Here is a 21,521-nt window from a genome sequence, read left to right as displayed (position 1 = left end):
AGCACTGAAAACGCTCCAAATTAAGAGATACGAATCATGCATTGATCTGGCAAATGGATTCGTTTCCCTGCGATTAGCAAAATAGTCACAAGGGAAAACAGCATTCACACATAAAGGGAAAAGTTATGTGTGGCAACGACTCCCGCAGGGATACAGAAATTCACCAAATGTGTTCCAAGCAGCAGTAATGGAAATATTAAAAGATCTGGGAGTAACAGTCTACATCGATGATGTGTTTATCGCAGATGATGATGAAAATGAACACCTAATGCGGCTGCAAAAGGTGATACAGAAGCTCACAGAAGCGGGATTAAAACTCAACCTGAGGAAATGTCAATTTGGACAATTCAAGGTTAACTATTTGGGATTCCAGGTATCATCAGACCTGGGACTCTCAGAAGTATACTGAGAAAAATTGAGTCAGATTAAACCACCGCAATCTGAGAATGACCTACAGAAAATATTGGGATTATGTAACTATGTGAGAGATCACGTTCTACACTATCAGAGATACGCAAAGCCCCTTTATGCTCGTCTCAAGAAGAAACCTAATGGACAAGAGCAAAAGCAATGGATTTGGACAGCTACAGATCAGGATTGCTTGGAAAAGCTAAAGAAAGCCATTCAAGACGCAGTTAGGCTGGAGCCGCGTAGTCTGACTACTCGTCTGCTAGCTGAAATAAGCTGTGAAGAAGAGGATTCGGTGGTAAAAGTGAGCAACGAAGGAGGTGGTATGGTAACTTTGTGGAGCTATACTCTGTCTTCGATTGAGAGAAAATATCCACCGGAAGAAAAAGAACTGGCAGTCCTGGCTAGATACTGGAGTGCGTTAAAAGAACTTGCACAAGGTCAGGGAATAAAACTTATCACTCAAAGCCAAGTCCACCAGTTCCTAAGAAAAGGAACTATTGAGAGTACTAAAGCCACAAATGCCAGATGCTGAAGGTGGGAGGACATCCTGCTAGACCCTGAGCTGGAAATTGGACCAAAACAGTCGGCGACAAAAAAGTTGCAGAAGGAGAGGCAACTCCCTATGGAGCCATACGACTGGACTATGTACACCGATGGGTCGAAGAAGGGTACAGACAATATAGCTTATTGGGGCTATATTCTGAAGTATCAAGATAAGGAGAAATATCGTCAAAAAGGTCAAACGCCAGGGAGTACCCAAGCCGGAGAAGTTACAGCAATACTGGAAGGACTCTTGGAGTTAAACAAGAGGAGAGTAAAAAGGGCTAAAGTGGTTACAGACAGTCATTACTGCGCACAAGCCCTGAAAGAGGACTTATCCATTTGGGAAGAAAACGGATTCGAGGGAGCTAAGGGGAAACCTGTAGCTCATATGGATTTGTGGAGGAAAATAGCCGAGTTGAGGCTAACAATGGACTTAGATGTGGTACATCAGAAGGCCCATGTAAAAGAAGGAGCACATTGGAGCGGGAACGAAGAAGTGGACCGCTATGTGCAGCTGAGAAAAGTCGTCGTTGTCAGGATCGAGAAGTGGGAACAGACACCCAAGGGAAGGGTAGTTCCAAAAGAGTCCATGAAAGAAGTGGTGCTGGCCGTACATGAAGCGCTTGGCCATGCAGGCACCATTCCCACACGGAAGGAGCTGGAGAAGCTGCAACTTTGGATTCTGAGAAACCAAGTCTGCCGAGTCCTCAAAGACTGTGAAGTATGTGGTCAATACAATGCAGGACGACGAGGACAAAGGGTGGATGGTTTCACCATAAAGAGTACTGTTCCATGGGGATCAGTATGCATGGATGTTGCCGGACCCATGGGGGTGACCGGTAAGAAAGGAGAAAAGTATCTGTTGGTGCTTGTGGACTCTATGTCGGGCTATGTGACTGTTAAGCCTGTGAGAAAAGCCAATGGCAGCAGTGTGATCAGCATGTTGGATCATGGGGATACCTAGGGAGCTGAGAACGGACAATGGGACACATTTCCGTAATGCTCAGGTTGACCAGTGGTGCCAGGAAAATGGAGTAATGAGAATTTACTCGCCCCCATACACCCCTCAAGCAAATGGAGTCGTGGAAAGGGCTATTGGACTGGTGAAAAACTGGATTGGGAAGAATACTAACACGAGGGAATGGAGTACTAAGGCCCTGGAAATTGGACAGGCCCTGAATGACCGCCATCGTGCCGGCAGGCCTACCCCTTCGCAAGAACTGAACCAACGCCCATTTTCGACACCGGAAGTGGGGCGGAGTCAGACTAAAAGGGACGGAGAACCAGAACCAAAGATCCCATTTAAGGTTGGGCAGAAGGTGTGGGTGAGAGCTCGAGATCACCTAACCAACCCTGCTGTTACACCTAAGTATGAGACCACAGATACAGTAGTGAAGATACTGGACAGCAACACAGTAGAATTGAAGAAGGGAATCCAAGGAGTAGAGCAGCTGAAGCCAACTCCTAACTAGATGAAACCAGGAGCTAAACATGGCCAAAAACACCCAAGATCTTCCACCCTTCGTCAGAGTGGCCACTGTCAATGGGGTGGTTGCCTTAAGAAGAACAAAAACTGACCTCTGGGCAGGCAGAGCCCTGAGGAAACTATGTCATGCAAAGAAAGGATTTTTATCTTGTGAAAAGGAGATATTACAGTGGAAAAAAGTTGAGAATCACTGTGTGATTTGCCGCGAAGAAGTACCGCTGACGGTCCAATGGTCGGGACCTGGGATTAGAAAACCCCCAATTCCAAGTGGGGCAAAACATGAGTTCAAGCAAATACTTCACAAGCCGGTGAAGGTTTTGGATGCACTTGTATGTGGGTTATGCCGACTAGCCCAGTTGCCAAGAATGGTCTTTTACACCCAGTGGGAGATATGTGGAGACGATGTGGATATGCAGGTGTGCTCATGCTATTGGAATGGACATGCGATCAAGTATTGCCTGGTGTGTAAAGCAAAAACTCATATGGGAAGAATTCTGCATGTGGCAAGAGCAGAAGGATGGCAAGTGAGAAGGTTTTTGGACCCCCTGAGGACCTTTCACACCGATGAAGCCTGTTGGGCTAATCCTGCAGCAACAGTTGCACTTGATCAAGCTGAAGGGAATCAAGGCATTGGTGATGTGAGTCCAACAGCACCAAGTGTCTATTTGATGTTGGAAACAACTAGAGCAGGAGGAAGTGACCAAGCTGCAGGAGGTGGTGAGCGAAAGCCGTCTTTGTTGCATAAAGCTATACATCAAAGTTGGTCCCATGATCCAGAGTATGGGCAAACTTATGACCCTCCAATGGACACAGTGCAAATTCCACTGGTGTTCAGAGTGTATAGAGACCCGGAGCAACCCGGATATACAGACATGATGGGAGGACTGACCGATGATCAACAGCAAAAAGCCCAAGAAGAAGGATGGATCGGCCCTTGGGAACTGACAATTTGGGCCAAGTTGATAGAAGAAGTTCTAAAAAACCCAGAAATTCCACTGGAAGATGCAGAAGAGGTGCCACAAGAAAAAGGGGGCAGAGAAACCCTCATGCATTATTTTACCACTGGACTGGACGCATGGGGAAATAAAGTGGCAAAACCGAAGAAGAAGTCAGCCGAGTACCATGTGACACCCGAAGAATGGGTGAGAAAGAGGAGGATACAATCTTTGGGGGGAGTGGCTAGCAGAGCGGACACTCCTAGTAGGCCGGACCAAACACTTAGGGTGCGGCTCACAGTGCTGGTGGTGTTGGTCCCCTATGTGGGGGTTTACTCTGTCGGGGCACATGTTGACCTCCTGAAGGAACAGCAGCAGTCGTTACACCAACCGACTCAAGGTGAGGAAAAATCAGGAAAGCCTCAGAGTCGCTGGATGTTTCCCTCCATTTTCCGCGGGATAAGGAAGAAGTAAAAAGAAGCGGCTGTTTGCAAAATGTCGCAAGGACCAGATGTAAATAGAGCACCCATTATCAATAATCGAGGAAGATTTGGACCCTATATACAATGTGGCATTGGTGCTGAGAAACTATACTTAAATTGGCCAGAAAAAGATTTTGATATAACGGATATTATGTCTCAAATTATGAATATAAAAGAGATGCCGACTTAACAGAGACAATAGGACAAAAATTACTTGCGGAACGAGTGCTTAGTGAGGAAAGTCTGCGGCATTGGTACATAATAGGACGCCGAAAACTACCCCAATCGGTTCCAAGATGTCCAAACACCTATCCCTGGATATTAAATGTGGTTTACCTACAACTCAAAGACCTGAGATTCACATTGAGATGGGGGATTAATTACGTTGAGCCACTCCAAGGAGTCTATGTTGAAATATACCTTAACCAGTGCTTGATCTGGACGACAAGCCCCAACATGCGACGTCAAATGTACAGACGACTGCAAAACCCAGGATATCACGTTTTAGATAACCAGACATTAAATTTGAGAGTTATCGATCAACCTCGGGCCTGTATGAGCTGCCTACCCCCAGCCGTACCAACAATTTTTGTAAATCAAGACTTCTTCTACCTGTACAAAAAAGGAGTCTGGAACTGTTGTCAAGTAAGGAAGATTCAGTTTCAAATTGAGCCTAAGGATCAAGAAGAGAAGCCTATAGTTCCCCTTTATCTAGCCTTATCACAAACCAGGTATTCTGGAAAACTGTTTTGGCAGCATTGGCAAGATCTATGGAACTATGTACCCCCACATCAGGTACAGAGGATCCCTGAAGGACCCCTCCCTAAACCTGACAGGATAATTGTTACGATGTGGAAGTGGGCGTGGAAAGGAATGGATTCAGAGCTTAAGCACCCATCTCCCATCTACACTCATCTCTTTAAGAGACAACAACTACTCCCCATGGTGGTACATCTTGGGAGAAAGAGAAGGAAACCGATGGCGGAGTGACAACTCACTCTGAATCATGTCGCAGACCTTCAAACTGGATGAAAATAATGTAAATAGTCTACAATCTAGGCATGGAGGACTTACACCATACTTGGAATTACCCTACAAGAAAATATGTTTAAACTGGCCACAAAAGGATTACAAAGAGAAAGGATGGGTGCTGGGTACAGGAGGATACTTTGTAGATAATGATTCGTATAAAAGGACTGCTGACCTTGCAGAGCCTGGATTGTACACTCCTCTGGAAGCTATCGTGGACAAAGTTGGACAACACTGGTATTGCCCTGGGGTCGGATGGAAGTTTTACCCAATTCCCCGGTGTCCTGACTCATATCCCTGCATCTTGAATGTAGTGCATGTACAGAAAAGGGGCTATAGGTTTAAAATAAGGTGGGGACCTAATTATGTTGATCCATTACAGGGAGTGTATGTGGATATTTAGCTTGGATCTTTCCAGATTTGGACAAGCAGTCCCTATACATTTAAAAGACTTCAACTACAAGAGGCACATTCAACTTTCTATTTGGTTGAGAACCAAACTTTGCCAATATGCACGACGGTACAGCACCTTGATATCAAGAATAGCGGATGTCTCCCACCTATTAGAAGTGGACGGCAAACCAGAGTACTAGTGGGGCTTTGGCAACCCCCAAGGGCTATACTGATACGACTTAGCATAAAGTCGGGAAGAGGACTATTCCGGAGATTGACTCCTCTGTACTCTGTGATGGTGCAGTATGTCTACAGTGGAATGGCATATCGGGACACCTATGAAGATATCTTGCACCTACGTAGAGAATTGAATCCTGCACCTTCACAGTGTTTCTACACACCCCAAGGACCACCGCCTGAAATGAAGGAGGTGACAGTTGTCACTTGGAAATGGGCGTGGCGAGGACTAGATATTAGACTCCCATGGCCATCTCCCTTGTTAGTCACCCTTCTTCAGCAACGAGCATCAAGCGTTTCTGTTGGGAACACGAGACAAACAACAGCACCAAAGATCATCTATCTCCGAGATGGAAGGACCACGGGAAGACAGCGTGATCACCACACAACCTCAAAGAACCAACGAAAGACCAAGAGAAGAGGAGTTTGGCATAGAAATGCCACTATTGCAACGACCCCAAAAGCTGGAGCCGCTGCCACCAGTACCAAGTGAATTCTACTACGAAAATGTTGGAAGAAAGCAGCAGCAACAAAGCCAGCCGCAAAAGAGAAAGTGCCTGCAATGTTGGAGTTGGATGGCTAAAATTACAGCATTGTTAGTCGGCGTTGCTGTACTTCTAGCTATCCTGTACTACTATGGTAGTACGCCCTGGACCTTAACCCATATCAGGGTCCAGTACGCAACAACTACAACTTTCCAACAGACATGTTGGGGAGTTGAATCAAGAAACATCTACATGATATGGGACCAGAATTCTACAGAGAAATGGGCAAAGATGAAGAACCTAACCCAGCAGATGCTAAAGAATAAGTGGCTGCAATACTTGAATGACAGTGGGGAATTTCCAACCGTCACCACCAATTACAACCTGACCACTGGAGCAGATATCCTTCAAAACCTACAAATAAGGGATCAAGAGGTCATCGTGGTAACCATCTTACATTTAAAACAAAAAGAGTGAAGAGAAGTAGGCTGCACCTGGATAAGACCTGAACCTGGCGAGCCAGCCTGGTATTGCTCATGGGGATGCAGAGTACTACTAGGCTATCGAGCAGGATATTGGGAAAAAGACACTGTTTTTCCAGCATTACCAAGACATGATGTTTGCAGAATGATAATGCCTACCTGGAAACATTGGGGTAATTATAACCTCACCTGTGACAACACCCGCAGCAGAGTGCCGAAAGTGGATACAATATCTACAACAGTCCCTCTGTTGAACAACGCTACCGGCATGGGAGCAGGGATAATATTCCGAACTAACCGCCATCCCACCAGCAGCATCGGTGGGATCCACAAAGATATCACCAACACAGGGAAAAACCAGACCACTCCCTACATCGCCAACACAAGATACACAGCAAGTATTAGAACCAAAAGTTAAAAGTATTGGTAATGCGGCTAAAAAAAAGATGGAAGAAGATTCGTGATTATTGTGTAAAAGAAAAAGTAGCAAAATTAGATAGATGTTGTTGGAATCGACCTATTGGATGTAAATCTCAAAACTACATGGTGCTTGCACCAGTCATCTATTTGATAGACAGGATTACTTGGAAAAAGAAACAGGAGGCAAAACATGATGAGTGGCTTAATGACACCTTTCCGTGGGTCTGGAGCATTCCACTGATACATTTTGAGGGGAATTTTCCGAAGGGATACATGTGGACTGGGCATAGTTTGCGGGGTCCACATATAGCAAACTTCTATGTGCAAAAACTACCAAAGCCTGATGAGCTAAGGTCAGTACCTCAGGAGGATTTTAGAAAGATTGATCAATGTGTGGTGAATAGAATTTATGAAAACTTACATGAGACAGAATACCATAGTAATTTGGCCGAAGGTTCTGGTAAATCCCCCTGATGTCCCATAGACCAAATTAAGACAGGGAATTGGCTAAGATTGGTATATAACTGTACACAGTTGTTACAGATTCCAACCATTAAGGGGACCCTTCAAGCATGGCAGGAAGAAGTTAGACGTAGTAAGGACGTCACCTGGTGGGGAATGGAGAAATATGAAGTTGAAGATTGGGTATTCCCCTGTTTGGATCAAAGTAATAATTATTGGGTTAAATATCAATACATCGCCATGGTCTACTCCAGAGACAGAGCTACTTGGTCCAGTGTACTCTGGGGCCAAACCCTTATGTTACGCCACGGCCCTCGAAAATGATTTGTAACAGACTTAATACCACGTGCACGATAAGCCTTGCCCGCCAAAATTGTAGGAATGTTCCCGGCTGGGAAGGATATTGTGACGCTTACTATGACGGCGAGTATGACAATTACGGCCATCAAACAGTTTGGGAGAAGAACAGAGCTGGCGCATGGATAAGAGCTTTTCCACTCAACGTTGGATGTGCCAAGGCTGTCCTAGGACATGGAATGTCGAAAAGGAAGCAGGTCCTAGGCTGCATAGTGCTATTTGTTGGTGATGCTTTGATAATGCTTGAGGAAGGATACGCCTTCAAGAAAAGTCTATGCGAAGGACGAGAAATTGTCAGTTATGAATGGTTGGGACCCAATCGGATTTACAATAATGGTACATGTGAATCGCCTGCAGAACACTGGTTGAGCTGTGGGAAAGGAAGAGGTCAGCATGAATGTTCTTGGTGGGAAAGAACGCAAATAATAGCTGGAGGAATCATCACCACTTTCGCTGCAGAGACCGGAGAAGTCATTAAAGAAGGTCTCGAAGTGGTGACTGGTTGGATTGGACATTTGTTTGGATATCATAATAGGACTTATTATTGCTGCAGTGATTGGATATGTTTTGTTAAAAGGAAGTTTCACAGCCGCCCTGCGCTTGTGTGGGAGGAGCACACAACGCAGTGAGATGGAGTCCCTCCTCCGTTAGGGGAGGAGTGATGAAGCCTACAAAGGCCGACGCCGAGACACGCCCTGTTCATTTTGACTTGGGGGAGTGAAGAAAGAAGAAGCATCTACATAACAGCGTACAAACTTAAGGAGATAAGTAAAAAGAATAAGAGAGCACAATGTCCAACAATACTGGCGACGTAAATGACACCATCTTCAAAGTGAGTAGAGTGGAGTTTATTGCACTACTGTTAGTATGGCTGCTATACTGCTGTGTCGGCCGTTGAGACTTACGACAACCACTGCGGATAGTAACACTACTACATGGATGTGTCAGATTGGCGATCATCAATGTGCACTACGGTCAGAGTGACTTAGGGTTGTCTCTATTCGTCACTCACGTCCTCGGTCGCTTTACTCTCCAGTTTGACTGTTAGGGAATATGGCAGTACACATCAATTACAATTTGGATGGTGATAGATATGACAGCAATCTTTTACGCCCCGGCAGTGATAGCTGACATTGTGTGCGAAGCTGTGATGACCTTGACCCTGTTAGCGTACATAGCTACGTTAACTGGAGCCGTACAACGCAAGAAACCCTGGCTCTACAAACTTGGACTTATCATAATTTGGGGCTTAGGATGGGGAATATTATCAGCTTTATACTGGCTGTCCATGGTTAATCAATTACTCCTGCTGTTATGGTTTACGACCTATGATGCTTGCTTCCCGCGTACGGCTCCTTCAGCTACAGCGGGAATGACAACATCACCACAGTCCCGCTCTCCTATGGTGATCATGAGGCGTCTCTGGCGTACATCTGAATAATCCCGGCGAACACTTCTGCTTGCTTGCAATATAACAGTTAAAAGACTAATATTTCCTCTTACACTACAGGGGGGATATAAGATGTATTCATTGTCTGTATTGTATGTATTCACCCTGGAACGAGCGCTCTACTTCTGGAAGATAACACAGACTCTGTGGTGCCCGACGTGTTATGGCAACAACTTCCCTGTTCAAGTGGCACGGGGAATACTGGGACGGAAGGATACTTCTTTTCTGCCCCAGGTACCATCAGAAGCATACTTAAAAATTGAGATCGAGGCAGACATGATCTGGCATTCTCTCTTGATTGATCAATTACGATCTGACACTATAGTGTCTCCAGAAGGATATATGTATTGCCCCGTGTTTACCAAAATGTGGATGTATCCTACGGGAATAAGATTCTCCACAGCTCATCTTGCCGATGGCCGGATCGTGGCCATTGGTCCTTCATTACCACCAGTTCCACGTTCACCTCCACAGCGCACTGCGGAGGTTGGGGTGCAAACCGAGGAAATGAACTGGTGTTTGGAGGCCCTCACGCAGGTGTTCCTGGATGAACACCTTCAACAGCCCGAGTCTGAGGATATTCTCTCTGAGGCTTCACCTCGAACGAAGGATACATCACCGCGGCCATCTACACCAGTTACATCATGTTATACACCCGTCACCCCATCGTTCCCTGACGGATTATCATCTCGGGAATATGAGGCAAATCCGCCTCCGTTGGGATTACCATCACAATCACCACTACTGGAAGGGCAGCCTTCTGACGGCGACGGCAATCTACAAGTGGGCGGAGAGGAGTACGTGGTGCTGGATGAGTGTCGTTCAACTCCTGTTCTGTCTCCAATGGTGGATGAAAAGGAAGTGCTCACCCTTCATGCTGTCGACGATGACGAGGATGTTTTTATGGAGGTATAGAGAAATCGGCGGAGCTTCAAGTCATGGAGGGGGTGTCAGGAAAGATGACTTTAAGCTTGCTATCAGCTTGTTTTCATCTTGGAGTATAATACGTGCCCCGGGATTAATATACATGCTGTTGAATTAAACTGCACAGTTTTTGGTACCTTCCAGAAGTAAGTGAGGTCATGCCGGACTTTTCCATTGCAAATGGGGAGGTCCACGGAATGAACTCGGTGGTGAAGACGAGGGAATATATCTAAAAATGATTCTAACATGACAAGTATGATCAAATGAAGTAGTAATGTGTTAAAATTAAGAGTTGATTAGAAGATGTATTTTACGAATAAGTGAAATGAATGATTATATGAGTTGTTTTTCATAAAGAGTGCAGAGTCAGAGAAAAAGAGGGAGTGAAGAAGATGTCGCAAGTGGGGAAAGAAAAACTGATGTGAAACAATTGACCAAATGATTAAGATGTTGGTAAAATATGAAATGAATAATAAGGAATGTTTATATATGATCATATGAATTGTTTTTATGTGAAAGAGAGTTGTAATGAAATGATTGAATATGATTGATGTGATTTTGAAGAAATGATTTAAAAGAATGAATTCTCAGAAAAGCTGAAGTGTTAACAGAAAAGAGGAACTTGAGAAATAAGTTACTGGTAAGGGCTGCGGAGATTTCCAGTAAAGCAGAAGGAGAAGGGAGGAGGTTTTGAGTCAACAGCGTCCCCATGGTAACCAAGATCATCTGAGGATGACTAGAGTCAAGAACATATATAACCTGTTGAAACACCAGAAAACGGGGTTATTCTTCCAGGGAGAGGTGCTGTTGGCACTACTCCCCTGCTACGAAGAGATCACAAGACTTGACCATCTTGTGAGCATCAATTGGAATCGTGGAGTGAGAGGATTGGAGCCGTGCAGAGTCGTTTGAGAGAGATTACGACGCCCACTCAGGCCGTCCAGTTACAGAGTAGCAGAACGATGGAGCATAACCACTGGCCTTAAGTCTGAGTGGGGAATGTTCAACAATTTCTCTCTCAAGGAATATCACAGCATACCAGAATGGATTAGATCAACTTGTGGTTGATTGAAGATGGAATAATATCTTATCTGGATTAACTTTGCTGAAGGATCACAATATCGCACAAGGATCGTGGTCAGCCAACGACTAATAGCTGATGAAGAGGAAATCAAGTTCATCGAGCTGGGGACCATGACCTCGAAAACCTTCCTCCCTCACTCCCAGGAAAATTAGTTAAGAAATCAATCCAGTCCCAGTCAAAGTAAGATCAGTCAGAATTATTGAATTAAAAAAAAAAAAAATCTCTGCCAATCATTATTCTAATTATATTTGAATTACTGTTGTGAAATTATCACCATATAATCTATGTTGATTATGTTATAACCTGTAATAAAATTCCAAGCATGCAGTTAAAGTGTTAAGGCTCGGACATTGGATTATTGATGCTTCTTAAGGTGTGAAAGTTAAGTTTATTAGGTGTACAACATCAAAAGGCTCTAAAAGGTTAGTCTGGTTTTTTAAATGAAAATAACACATCCTGGGGACTCGCTGTACGAGTCACTAAATTTAAAATCTAGCAACATTCCAAGAGCCCTGATCCATAAGAGGAGAGCTGCCGTTAACGGGCGTGGCCAGTTCGTATCCTGGTTCCTGAGAAGGCTATTCGAGCGGGGTGCGAGATCAGCTTCAGCGGGGTGGACGTCCGGATGGAGGCAGTGAGCAGCTAGACGAATCTCCTTGCCACCAGCTTGAACAACCTTTGTGCAGCCCTGCCGGGTAATACCCGTGGAGACACGAAGGTCGGACCCCAGAGACGGAGAGCTGGTTTTACACAAACACACTCATCGGAGGGTGAGCGTGTGCCGTGTATCTAAAAGCAGGATCTGACAATGTGCATGAACTTTTAAGATTAGTGTTGGCGAGGTTCAGTCAGTGAAACTTTCCAGACTAACTTTTTTATCTTCTAGTTCAGGTTCAGGTTCAGGTGACTTTGTTTGTACCCGTAGGTATATTTGTCTTGCAGCAAACAGAAAATGGCGTCCATGTTAGTCAGGCACAACAATAACAATGCAAACACTGAAAACACAAACAAAGAACATATGAAAAAAAACAAGAGTGTAACTCAGACACAACTGGGCACTGACTGACAAGCTTACTAAAAGACTAAAAACAGGCATCAAGAGAAACCACTAAAAGACGGCCAGCATAAAATCGGTGTGTAAAAGGCAAATAAATAGTTCCATAAATAAATAATAAATAAATATGTGCAAACCCTGCTAAGATTTATTCAAGTGGACAATTGCCACTGGAATGAAGCTGCTCCTGTAGCATTTTGTCCTATACCTTGGGACTTTGAACCTATGACCAAAAAGTAGGAGCTGGAATTCGTTAGCCAGAGGGTGGGCCAGTTATTTCAGCCAGTTGGCTGAACTAGTTGGGGGTATGAAATGCCAATGCAAATTCAGTGATTTTCTTTGAATGCAGTGTGTACCACTGTGCACGTCACATGGATTACTTAAAGCCCATACGTTCAAATTCAATGATCAGAATTGAGGTACTGCATTTTTAGAAACAGTGTCTATTTACTGACCTATAGCAGGATTTAAAAATGAAAGAAACTGACAAGCTCATTTCAAGCGACATGCAACCTCAATCATACTTGTGCCTAATTTTTTTCATCCCTGCAACAAGCCCAGACACGTCCAGCATGTAGCAGACGGGTATATTATGTAAGCAAAACAAAGCTGCTGTTTGGTTTGATCTGGTGCATCAATGTTCACCCGATTTTAATCGGTTTATCCTCATTATGTCCACTTTTCATGTTGGGAACATAAAAAATGATAGCATTTATTGCTTTTGAGGTATTGTGTTAAAAATCTGGAGGGGATGGTCTCATTTATCTGTTCAACTATCTGTCAGTTTACTCAGTAGATTGAAGACGATGCATCTGTTGGGTTTTCCAAATCCATTAGGAAGAATTAATTTGAATACCAATACAGCTCAATGCTACATTGCCTTTAAAAGTGGAAATATCAAATACATTGTATTTTTTTTTTTTTTTAGTGTTTGTTAGTCTCGTGGTATTTAACACACCATTTCATCCATTTACTTTCGCAATAGATGGTTATGGGTCATGAGGTAAAATCCTTCAATTTCCACATCAAAGCGCTCTTTCTGACCCCCTAATCTTTTCCCCTGACCTCTCTGTCTCTGTTTCTTTTTGCCCTATCAAGCCTCTTAAACCAAACCCTTTACTTTAATAAGGGTGATGTCATCTTGTTTCAGATGTGTCACTAAAACAAAACACTACAATCTTCACAAATTTCAAAGCCGTAAAGGTTCACCAGATGAAGATCAGAGCTCCGACCGAGAGCATTGAGACTTTATTGGCCCCCTTGATCCAGTGACCTCTCATTCTTACTTTCCTGCTTTTTCTTTCTGTATGAACAGGGAGCCTTGTTTCAGAGTTTAAGCCCGGAAATCATTTATACAGTTCCAGTAGAGGGATCCCACCTTTATTCTCTTCCACGATGTTAAGCTGGAGGCAAAAGCTCGAGCACAGAGGAGTGAATTCCCTCTGATACCCGGAGTGAGGACGGCAGAAAATAATTCAGCAGCAGCTGTAGCAGCGGCGTCGGCATTAACAGCAGTGGCAGCAGCGAGCGTGAGAGAGACACAGAGAGAGAGAGAGAGAGAGAGAGAGCGAATGTGTGTGAGTGAGAGCGAGTTCCAATGCACCGTGCAGAGCTTAGTTGAGCTGTGGCATCGCGTGGCGGGTTGTGTGTTCCGTTTGGTTCCTGCGCGCTCTGATGAGGCAGAGGTTACAGCAGTGAGAGATGTGCCATCAAACGGAGCACCGGCATCAGTGAAGACCGCCACCCAGACTGGGTATTGCACAGCAGTATGGTCGGACTACAGACCCACTGCTGACACCAAGCGTGAATGATGATGACAGCCCACGCGTGGGCTACCATGCGCCACAGCCGCGCCACTCCAAGAGGAAACACAGCCATGTGAAAGTGATTCGGCTGCCAGGAACTCTTGGACATGTTTTCCAGGTCAAAGTCTGGATTTGTTTCGGTGTTTGAACTTGTTTTTTTAATCTTGGTGCTGTCTTTTTGTCACAAAGTCACCCATCAAGCAAGGACTAAAGGCAGATGGAACAAGGGGGGTAAGTGATGACGGATATCCATGGTGTATGCTTAGAAATGTTTATCAAGTGGGAAATTCAGGTTTGATGATGAGAGGCATCTGATCTTCGGTTCGGGCGGTTATCCAAACTATGGAGGTCTGTTCTCAGCTGGTTGGTGCTACCATTTACTAAGAGGATAAAAAAGTCTGGAATTTTTTATTTATTTATTTTGGCTGCTTCTTTTCAAGTTGAGGTACAGCATTTTCAAAAGAAGCTGACTTCATGTGCGCTAATGGGGAAGTGATGTCACCCACTGTTTATCTGAATAGTTTTGAGCAACTTTCTCACATAGGCCAGTGAGCTTTCTGACTCCACAGTTAATAATTCTGACTCAATAAATCTATCAATCTCAATAATACAGATGTTTCTGTTATTGATATTCTACTTAGATATTCTTCAATAAACCCACTTGTATGTACCATTAAAGCCTCTAATAGTTTATCATTAAATCTTGTCAGTCTATTTAAAGTACCTTCATCTCAAGACCTTCATACACCCAAGCAATTTTGAACTATGGTTATCACATACATCCGGCATGATATATATACATCAGCCTATGTCGATGTTCGGTCCAAGGCTTTGCCTTAGCTATATTAATTCCAATTGCTAATCATTTGACTCTTGCTGCTCTCATTAAACATGTTTTAAGGGCACACTTACACTATCACATAGACAAATGATATTTTGAACATACACGCCTTGGAGTTGGAGTTTCGGTTGAAATGTCTAGATCAGTAGTCTTGAGAATAAATGGCAATAAAAAATGTTAGCACCTCAGTGGGAGTAGTGTTCTCATCTCTATTGTATTATTTAATCTCCTTTGTCAGATTAAAGAAACCTCTATTCTTAGAGCTTCTGCTCAGCGTGAAAGCAGAGAGACGCTTCCTGCAGCTTTTCGGCATTGTTAGCACTCAAGGCTTCACTTGGAGGGAAACATGCTACTTTTTCTTGTATTTTCCATTTCTTCAAATGCATCTCTGTCACACCCTTTGTGCTTTCTCTACACTTTCCCCAGAGACATACATCATCACTGCACAGAAGTGCTAAGATATAGACCATATCTTCAGAATAAGCTTCTTGTCATGTCAGTGTATATCTATCCCCTGCTAATTGTTATTGTATAGTTTGCATTTGAAATCAGATATCCAAACCCACCATGACTATTTTTTATTATTTTATTTTAAACAGATACTTTCATTTATAAAGCTGCAGGGATCTGTTTTATTGCATTTGAATGTCTTCAGGCAGGTGGAGATGTTCTCCTGGGATTGCACACACCCATTTCTTCCATGTGGGAAACAGGTATAGTATTATCACAGCAGGCTGGAAGAGAAGTGAAAAGGAAAGGGTAATCACCTGGATTGCAGGCTCAGCTACTTGCTACTCACTGTTCAGGGTGGTCTGGTTTCATACCAAAGAAGTCAAACATCATCCTAACCCTGAGAGCACTTATTGGATGCAAGCATGGATGACAGCAGTGCTTCTCGGCAGCCTATGTTGTGGAGTCTGGTAACCAGGCTGCTCTGTGGGACATCCTGAGGATTTGCAGAATCCTCATAAGTGGCTTGATATGATATGAGATTCAGGTACTTTGAGTGCTATATATGGAGTGGAGGCAAAGTCTCTGACATTTTCCTACTGAATTCTGGCATTCAGCAAGGATGTGTTCTGGTTGCTAGAGTGATCAGTGTGAGTATAGCTGTTGATCATGGAATGTTGTGAATTGGGTCTCTTATTGGATGCACTCAAAAAAAAAAATGACTCATTGGATGACCTCAATTTAATTATGTGCAGGATTTCCATCTAATAAATATATGTAGCCCCAACTCAAATACAGCACATTCATGCAAGATAATTTATTTTAATTTAGTTGGCATGACATATATTTGTTCGATGGAAATCCAGTCCAATGATTCAGTTTTTGAGTGTATGAAAGGCTCATACACCTGGATAATGGAGTGATCGGTATAGAAACTATGGATTACCTGATAGGGCAGGATGGTGGCTTAGTGGTGATCATTGTTACCTCACAGTTAGAAGGCCCTGGGTTTCCACCTGACCTGGTCCTTTCTGTGTGAAATTTGCATTTTTCCCAGTGATTGCATAGGTTCCCTCTTTAGTTAATTAGTGAAAACCTGCAGTGTAAAAAAAACAAAACAAAAACTATTTTCCTCCAATGTTGCTGTGTTGAGCTTGAATTCAGGTATCATACTTTACTGTGTTGAGGCAACATGCCTGATGAAGTCAGCTCTAATCACCACTTTTTCTTCCTTGAGTTCACTCGCTACCACTTCATAGAACACACTCCAGAAATCTTTTTCCTTCCCCTCACAACCCACTTATGGGGCATAGATACTGATAACATTCATTCTCCTCCTTTCAATTCCCAGCTTCATACTCATCACTGAAAACCCCATTTAATGTATATTTTACATTATATCTTAATCAAACATGCCTCAATCACTCTCATATTTGACAGTGAGGTGCAGACTAGCACTGACTATTGCTTGACAAAGTTTGATCTGCATCTGATCCAGATTGTGGATTTTGTGAACATTTGAATTTAATATTGAAAAGCCCATTTGATGTACATTGTGCATTATATCTCAGTGAGGTGAGGTGCAAACTGGCAGTCTCAATGAATAGACTAAGTTTGATCCGTATTGCAGAGTTAGCAGATATTTGATTTTAACATTGAAAGTCCCTTTAGATCTATATTTTGTGTTATATTTTAACTTTTGAAAAGCCACTTCTAACAGGACCTTCTAAGTTTGACCTTGAAAATGTTTTCCAAGGTAAAAATTTGTGGAATTGGAAACTAGTGTTGGCAGAGGTTTGCGCTCTATGAGCATGGCACTCTAGTTTCATTTTTATCAGCTACATCAGGACTCATGCAAGATTAAGAGATGGAAGTAATGATAAGTAATCTGGTATAGAATTTTTAAAAAGATAGTGTTGATTGAGTGCGACATGCCCTTTAACTATTTAGCATTAAAAAGTAGTTCCCCCATGATTACAAGCCAAAGAATCCCTTTTAGTGCTATTTAGCACCATTTTGTTAGAGTGTACTATGACACGCCACGCCCTTAATAATAATGGCCAGTTGCCACTTCATACAGCAACTATGATGATAGGATGCATCCAAAAGAACATTGTCTGTTGTTAGCTGTTCCCATGATTTGAGAAAAATTCTGCATTTCCTAAAATCCGAAACAACTATCTTATTTCCTCTGCATTAAGTAAATTACCATTTCTTTTTATGAGCCTTCATGTCTGATCTCATGGATGCAGTCACATCAAGGGCTGCAGAGATTGTAGTTATCCTGGCAATACTGAGGAAAATCCAATTAAATGTATTATGATCCCACTGAAGTGAAAAGACTGCTGAAGTGAAAACACTACCAGATGAATAAAAGCTTGGCTGTGTAAATGCCTTCTAAGGTTAGAACAGGTTTTTAAACTGGGCAATCTTTCTTATTTGTTTCAATAACTCCTTTTCTTTATACTGACTATTGCATTCAGTGAAATAGATGTAGTTAAGAAGAGGTTAATCTCACTTTCCCTAATCTCCCACAACTGAGTATCTTTATATGTGATCACCTGTGAATGACTTATTTATAGACAAGAAAAAAAAAATGGGACGTCTCTTCAACATTGCGCTGAGGTCTGGGAGAATACCTAAGCAGTGTCAAACTGGGGTGGTGGTCCCCATATTTAAAATGGGGGACCAGAGAATGTGTGCCAATTACAGGGGCATTACACTACTCAGCCTCCCTGATAAAGTCTACTCTAGGGTGCTGAAAAGGAGGGTTTGGCCGATAGTCAAACCTCAGCTTGAAGAGGAACAATGCAGGTTTTGTCCTGGCTGTGGAACAACCGACCAGCTCTTCACTCACAAGGATCCTGGAGGGGGCCTGGGAGTGTGCCAGTACACCATCCAGTCTACATGCATTTTGAGGACTTGGAGAAGGCGTATCATCAGATACCCTAGGAGATACTGAGGGACATGCTGGGGAAGTATGGACTGAGGGGGTCCTTTCTCAGAGCCAGACAATCTCACAAAGTGAGAGCTGTGTTCAGGCTCTCAGCAGCAAGCCATACTGGTTTCTGGTGGGGGATGGCCTCTGCCAGGTATGCGCCTTGTCACCAATCCTGTTTGCGATATTCATGGACAGGATATTGAGACGTAGTCGGGGGGAGGGTGTTCAGTTTGGTGGGCTCAGGCTCTCATCACTTGCAGATGATGTGGTGCTGTTGGCTTCATCCACCTGTGACCTCCAACACTCACTGGATCGATTCACAGCCGAGTGTGAATCAGCCGGGATGAGGATCAACCCCTCTAAATCTGAGGCCATGGTTCTCGGCAGGAAACAGCAGGATTGCCTACTCCGGGTAGGAAATGAGGTCTTGCCCCAAGTGAAGGAGTTCAAGTACCTCTGGGTCTTGTTCACAAGTGAGGGAACAATGGAGCGTGAGATTGGCTGGAGAATCGGCGCTGCAGGAGTGGTGTTGTATTCGCTCTACCATACTGTTGTGATGAAAAGGGAGCTGAGTGAAAAGGTGGTGCTCTCGATCTACTGGTCAATCTTCATTCCTACTCTCACCTATGGTGATGATGGTTGGGTCATGACCGAAAGAACTAGATCACAGGTACAAGTGGCTGGTGTCTCCAATAGAGATACGGTGAGAAGCTCGCCCATCAGTGAGGAGCTCAGAGTAGAGCGACTGCTCCTTCGTGTTGAAAGGAGCCAGCTGAGGTGGTTCAGGCATCTGGTAAGGATGCCCCCTAGGCGCCTTCCTTAGGGAGGTGTTCCAGGCACGTCCAGCTGGGAGGGACCCCGGGGAAGACCCAGGAGTAGGTGGAGAGATTATATCTCCACTCTGGCCTGGGAACGCCTCGGGATCCCCGAGTCAGAGGTGGTTAATGTGGCCCAGGAAAGAGAAGTTTGGAGTCCCCTGCTGAAGGTGTTGCCCCCGCAACCCACTCCCTGATAAGCTGTTGACTATGAGTCATGAGATGATGAATGCAAAAAAAAAAAAAAGGAAGATTTTCTCCTAATACCCACAGAGGGATCAGGTGTATAATGTGCAGCACCAACAGACAAAGTTGCCTACTTCTTCACTGTGACTGCTCTACAGTGTAATTAGTCAGTGTTATTTTAGGCTATTCTGGCCACAAGGAAGAACAATCTAATCATGTACAATGAACAACTTGGCTATGGAATTTTAATTCTTAGTAATTCCAACTTTAATTAAACTCATTACTAGATAAACTGATGAAATCTCAATTATGATATTAACTACTCTGCTGACACCTTATTTTAAGTGATATGTCAGTCCTTGTTATACATGTAGTTGTGTTTAAATCTAATTTAATCAAGACTCTTGACACTTATTCTTACATCAACAATTTAATTTTTGTGTAAATGGTATACACTTACAAGTTAATTGTGCTTTACTATAAGACTTGTGCACTATTCTGCTGAATAAGAATAGTTAATGTGAACATCATAGTATAGCAAACTTCCAGTGTTCAATATACGTGTAAAGTAGTATTGCAACGCTAGCAACAACTTTTTTTTGCGTGTTGTGCAAGATTCCTGTTGTGTTAATATCTTTGTTGTGCAGAAGTATACAATGAAGCATGTGTTTTACAATCTCTTACACTGACCTTCAATGAGGCTTTAATTGGAGTCATTCCATCAAAGGATAGGGATCTGTTACAACCCTCCATTATCGGCCTAAACATTTACTCAATGTAGACTATAAAGTCCTAACCAAAATTCTAACAACTCCAACAATTCAACAACAAACAACAAACACTTAGAGAATGTTTTGCCAGGTTTCATTCATACAGACCAAGTAGGGTTTATGAAGAATAGATTATCAACAGATAATATGAGAGGACTACTGCACTTAATAAGTCTGAACAGAGAGAAAAATAGAAAAAATAGGGACTATTGCAGCTTTATCACATTTTGGGCTTTCATATTCATTTATTACATGGGTAAAAATGTTGTATAATAGTCCCAAGGCATCGGTGATAACTAATGGTGTTATGCTGCGTTTACACATAACGACGACAAGTCATGAATGCCACGAAGTACACATTCTTGGCCACTGATCACAAATGTGATGATTCAGGGCAGAGGTGTCAGGTGTCCTCAGGAACTGCTGCAACCTGTTACCACACATTACGATTAATGGCACATGTTTCTGGAGAATTATCAGGAACCATTACACACGGTCAAGAATAGTGTTCCGCGTTGTTGCATGCTATTGCGTGTAACAGCGCATCGTTAAGTTCTGTCACGTTGTGAATGAGGTGAATTGTCTCCACACACACACACCCATATTCATCCAACCAAATTCAGATTGCTCCAGTTTTTCAGAAGAACTTCATGACTGCATGCGTATTTGGGCTCTGTGCCATGGAGATGCGCAGAGAGGAGGAGGAGGACAGAGCCAGATGTGTGGCTTCATGCGGCTCTCGTCTTGCGCATTTTCCCAAACATCAGGCACATGCAGCAGGTGGAACACCTGCAGGAGCGCGCTGAAGACCACTGAAATTAGACTTTTAGCCGACTTAGTGTCAGCAATCAAACTGAATGTGGTGCAGCAGGGTTTAATTGTGCGCGCGCTTCTTCCTCCGCCGAACTGGAGGAGGTGCAGAGATGTCTGGCTGCACGAGTCTCCTCTCGCTCCTCTGGTTCAGACTCATTCTCCCGCTCATCGGTTACAACAGCAGGTGGAACACCTGCAGGAGTGTCCTGAGGAGCTTCAGCAGGAACTGTGGAATGACATTTGGAGCCGAGTTTAATTGTGCGCACGTGACAGAAAACTGAAATGTGACGCCGTGTTACAAGTCGTGTCAAAACTTGACAGTTTCCGTGTCACTTTGTAATAATGTATGGCAGTTTGGGCTCCAAGAACCATCATAGGAACCACTACAAACGTTGTCGCGTTCTATTAAGGATCACTACTCATCAAGATGGATCAATACGCTCAGTTGCGACCTCCACGACGTGAGACGAAATGAGGGTGGTGTGTGACATTCGTGGAAGATTTTTTGACAGGCAAAAACATGCTCCACGAATATCAAGAATATCACGCACCAACACGCACTATTAAGAAACTTATTCAGATGCGTTAAGTCACATTAAGAATGTCAGGAATGTGTCACAAATGACAGAAAAATGACATTCGGAACGCGTCTTGGTTATGTGTAAA

At 43.5% G+C, this 21,521-nt stretch overlaps 1 protein-coding gene across 7 annotated transcripts in view; it reads left to right on the top strand.

Annotated features, from left to right (window-relative positions):
• The first annotated feature begins 13,658 nt into the window (after positions 1–13,658).
• Positions 13,659–21,521, top strand: part of robo2 (roundabout, axon guidance receptor, homolog 2 (Drosophila)) — a 1,173,428-nt gene continuing 1,165,565 nt past the window's right edge. For 4 of the 7 annotated variants that reach the window (XM_034168373.1, XM_034168368.1, XM_034168372.1 and 1 more), the window contains exon 1: positions 13,659–14,270. In XM_034168373.1, the coding sequence (XP_034024264.1) occupies positions 14,147–14,270 (124 nt within the window). In that variant the 5' untranslated portion in view covers positions 13,659–14,146. The remainder of the gene's footprint in view (positions 14,271–21,521) is intronic. The other 3 variants (XM_034168374.1, XM_034168369.1, XM_034168367.1) reach the window with 1 other exon arrangement.

The sequence above is a fragment of the Thalassophryne amazonica genome, chromosome 4 (assembly GCF_902500255.1).
Source record: "Thalassophryne amazonica chromosome 4, fThaAma1.1, whole genome shotgun sequence".
In the NCBI taxonomy this organism is placed as follows: Eukaryota; Metazoa; Chordata; class Actinopteri; order Batrachoidiformes; family Batrachoididae; genus Thalassophryne; species Thalassophryne amazonica.
This window is presented reverse-complemented; position numbering and strand designations above follow the sequence as displayed.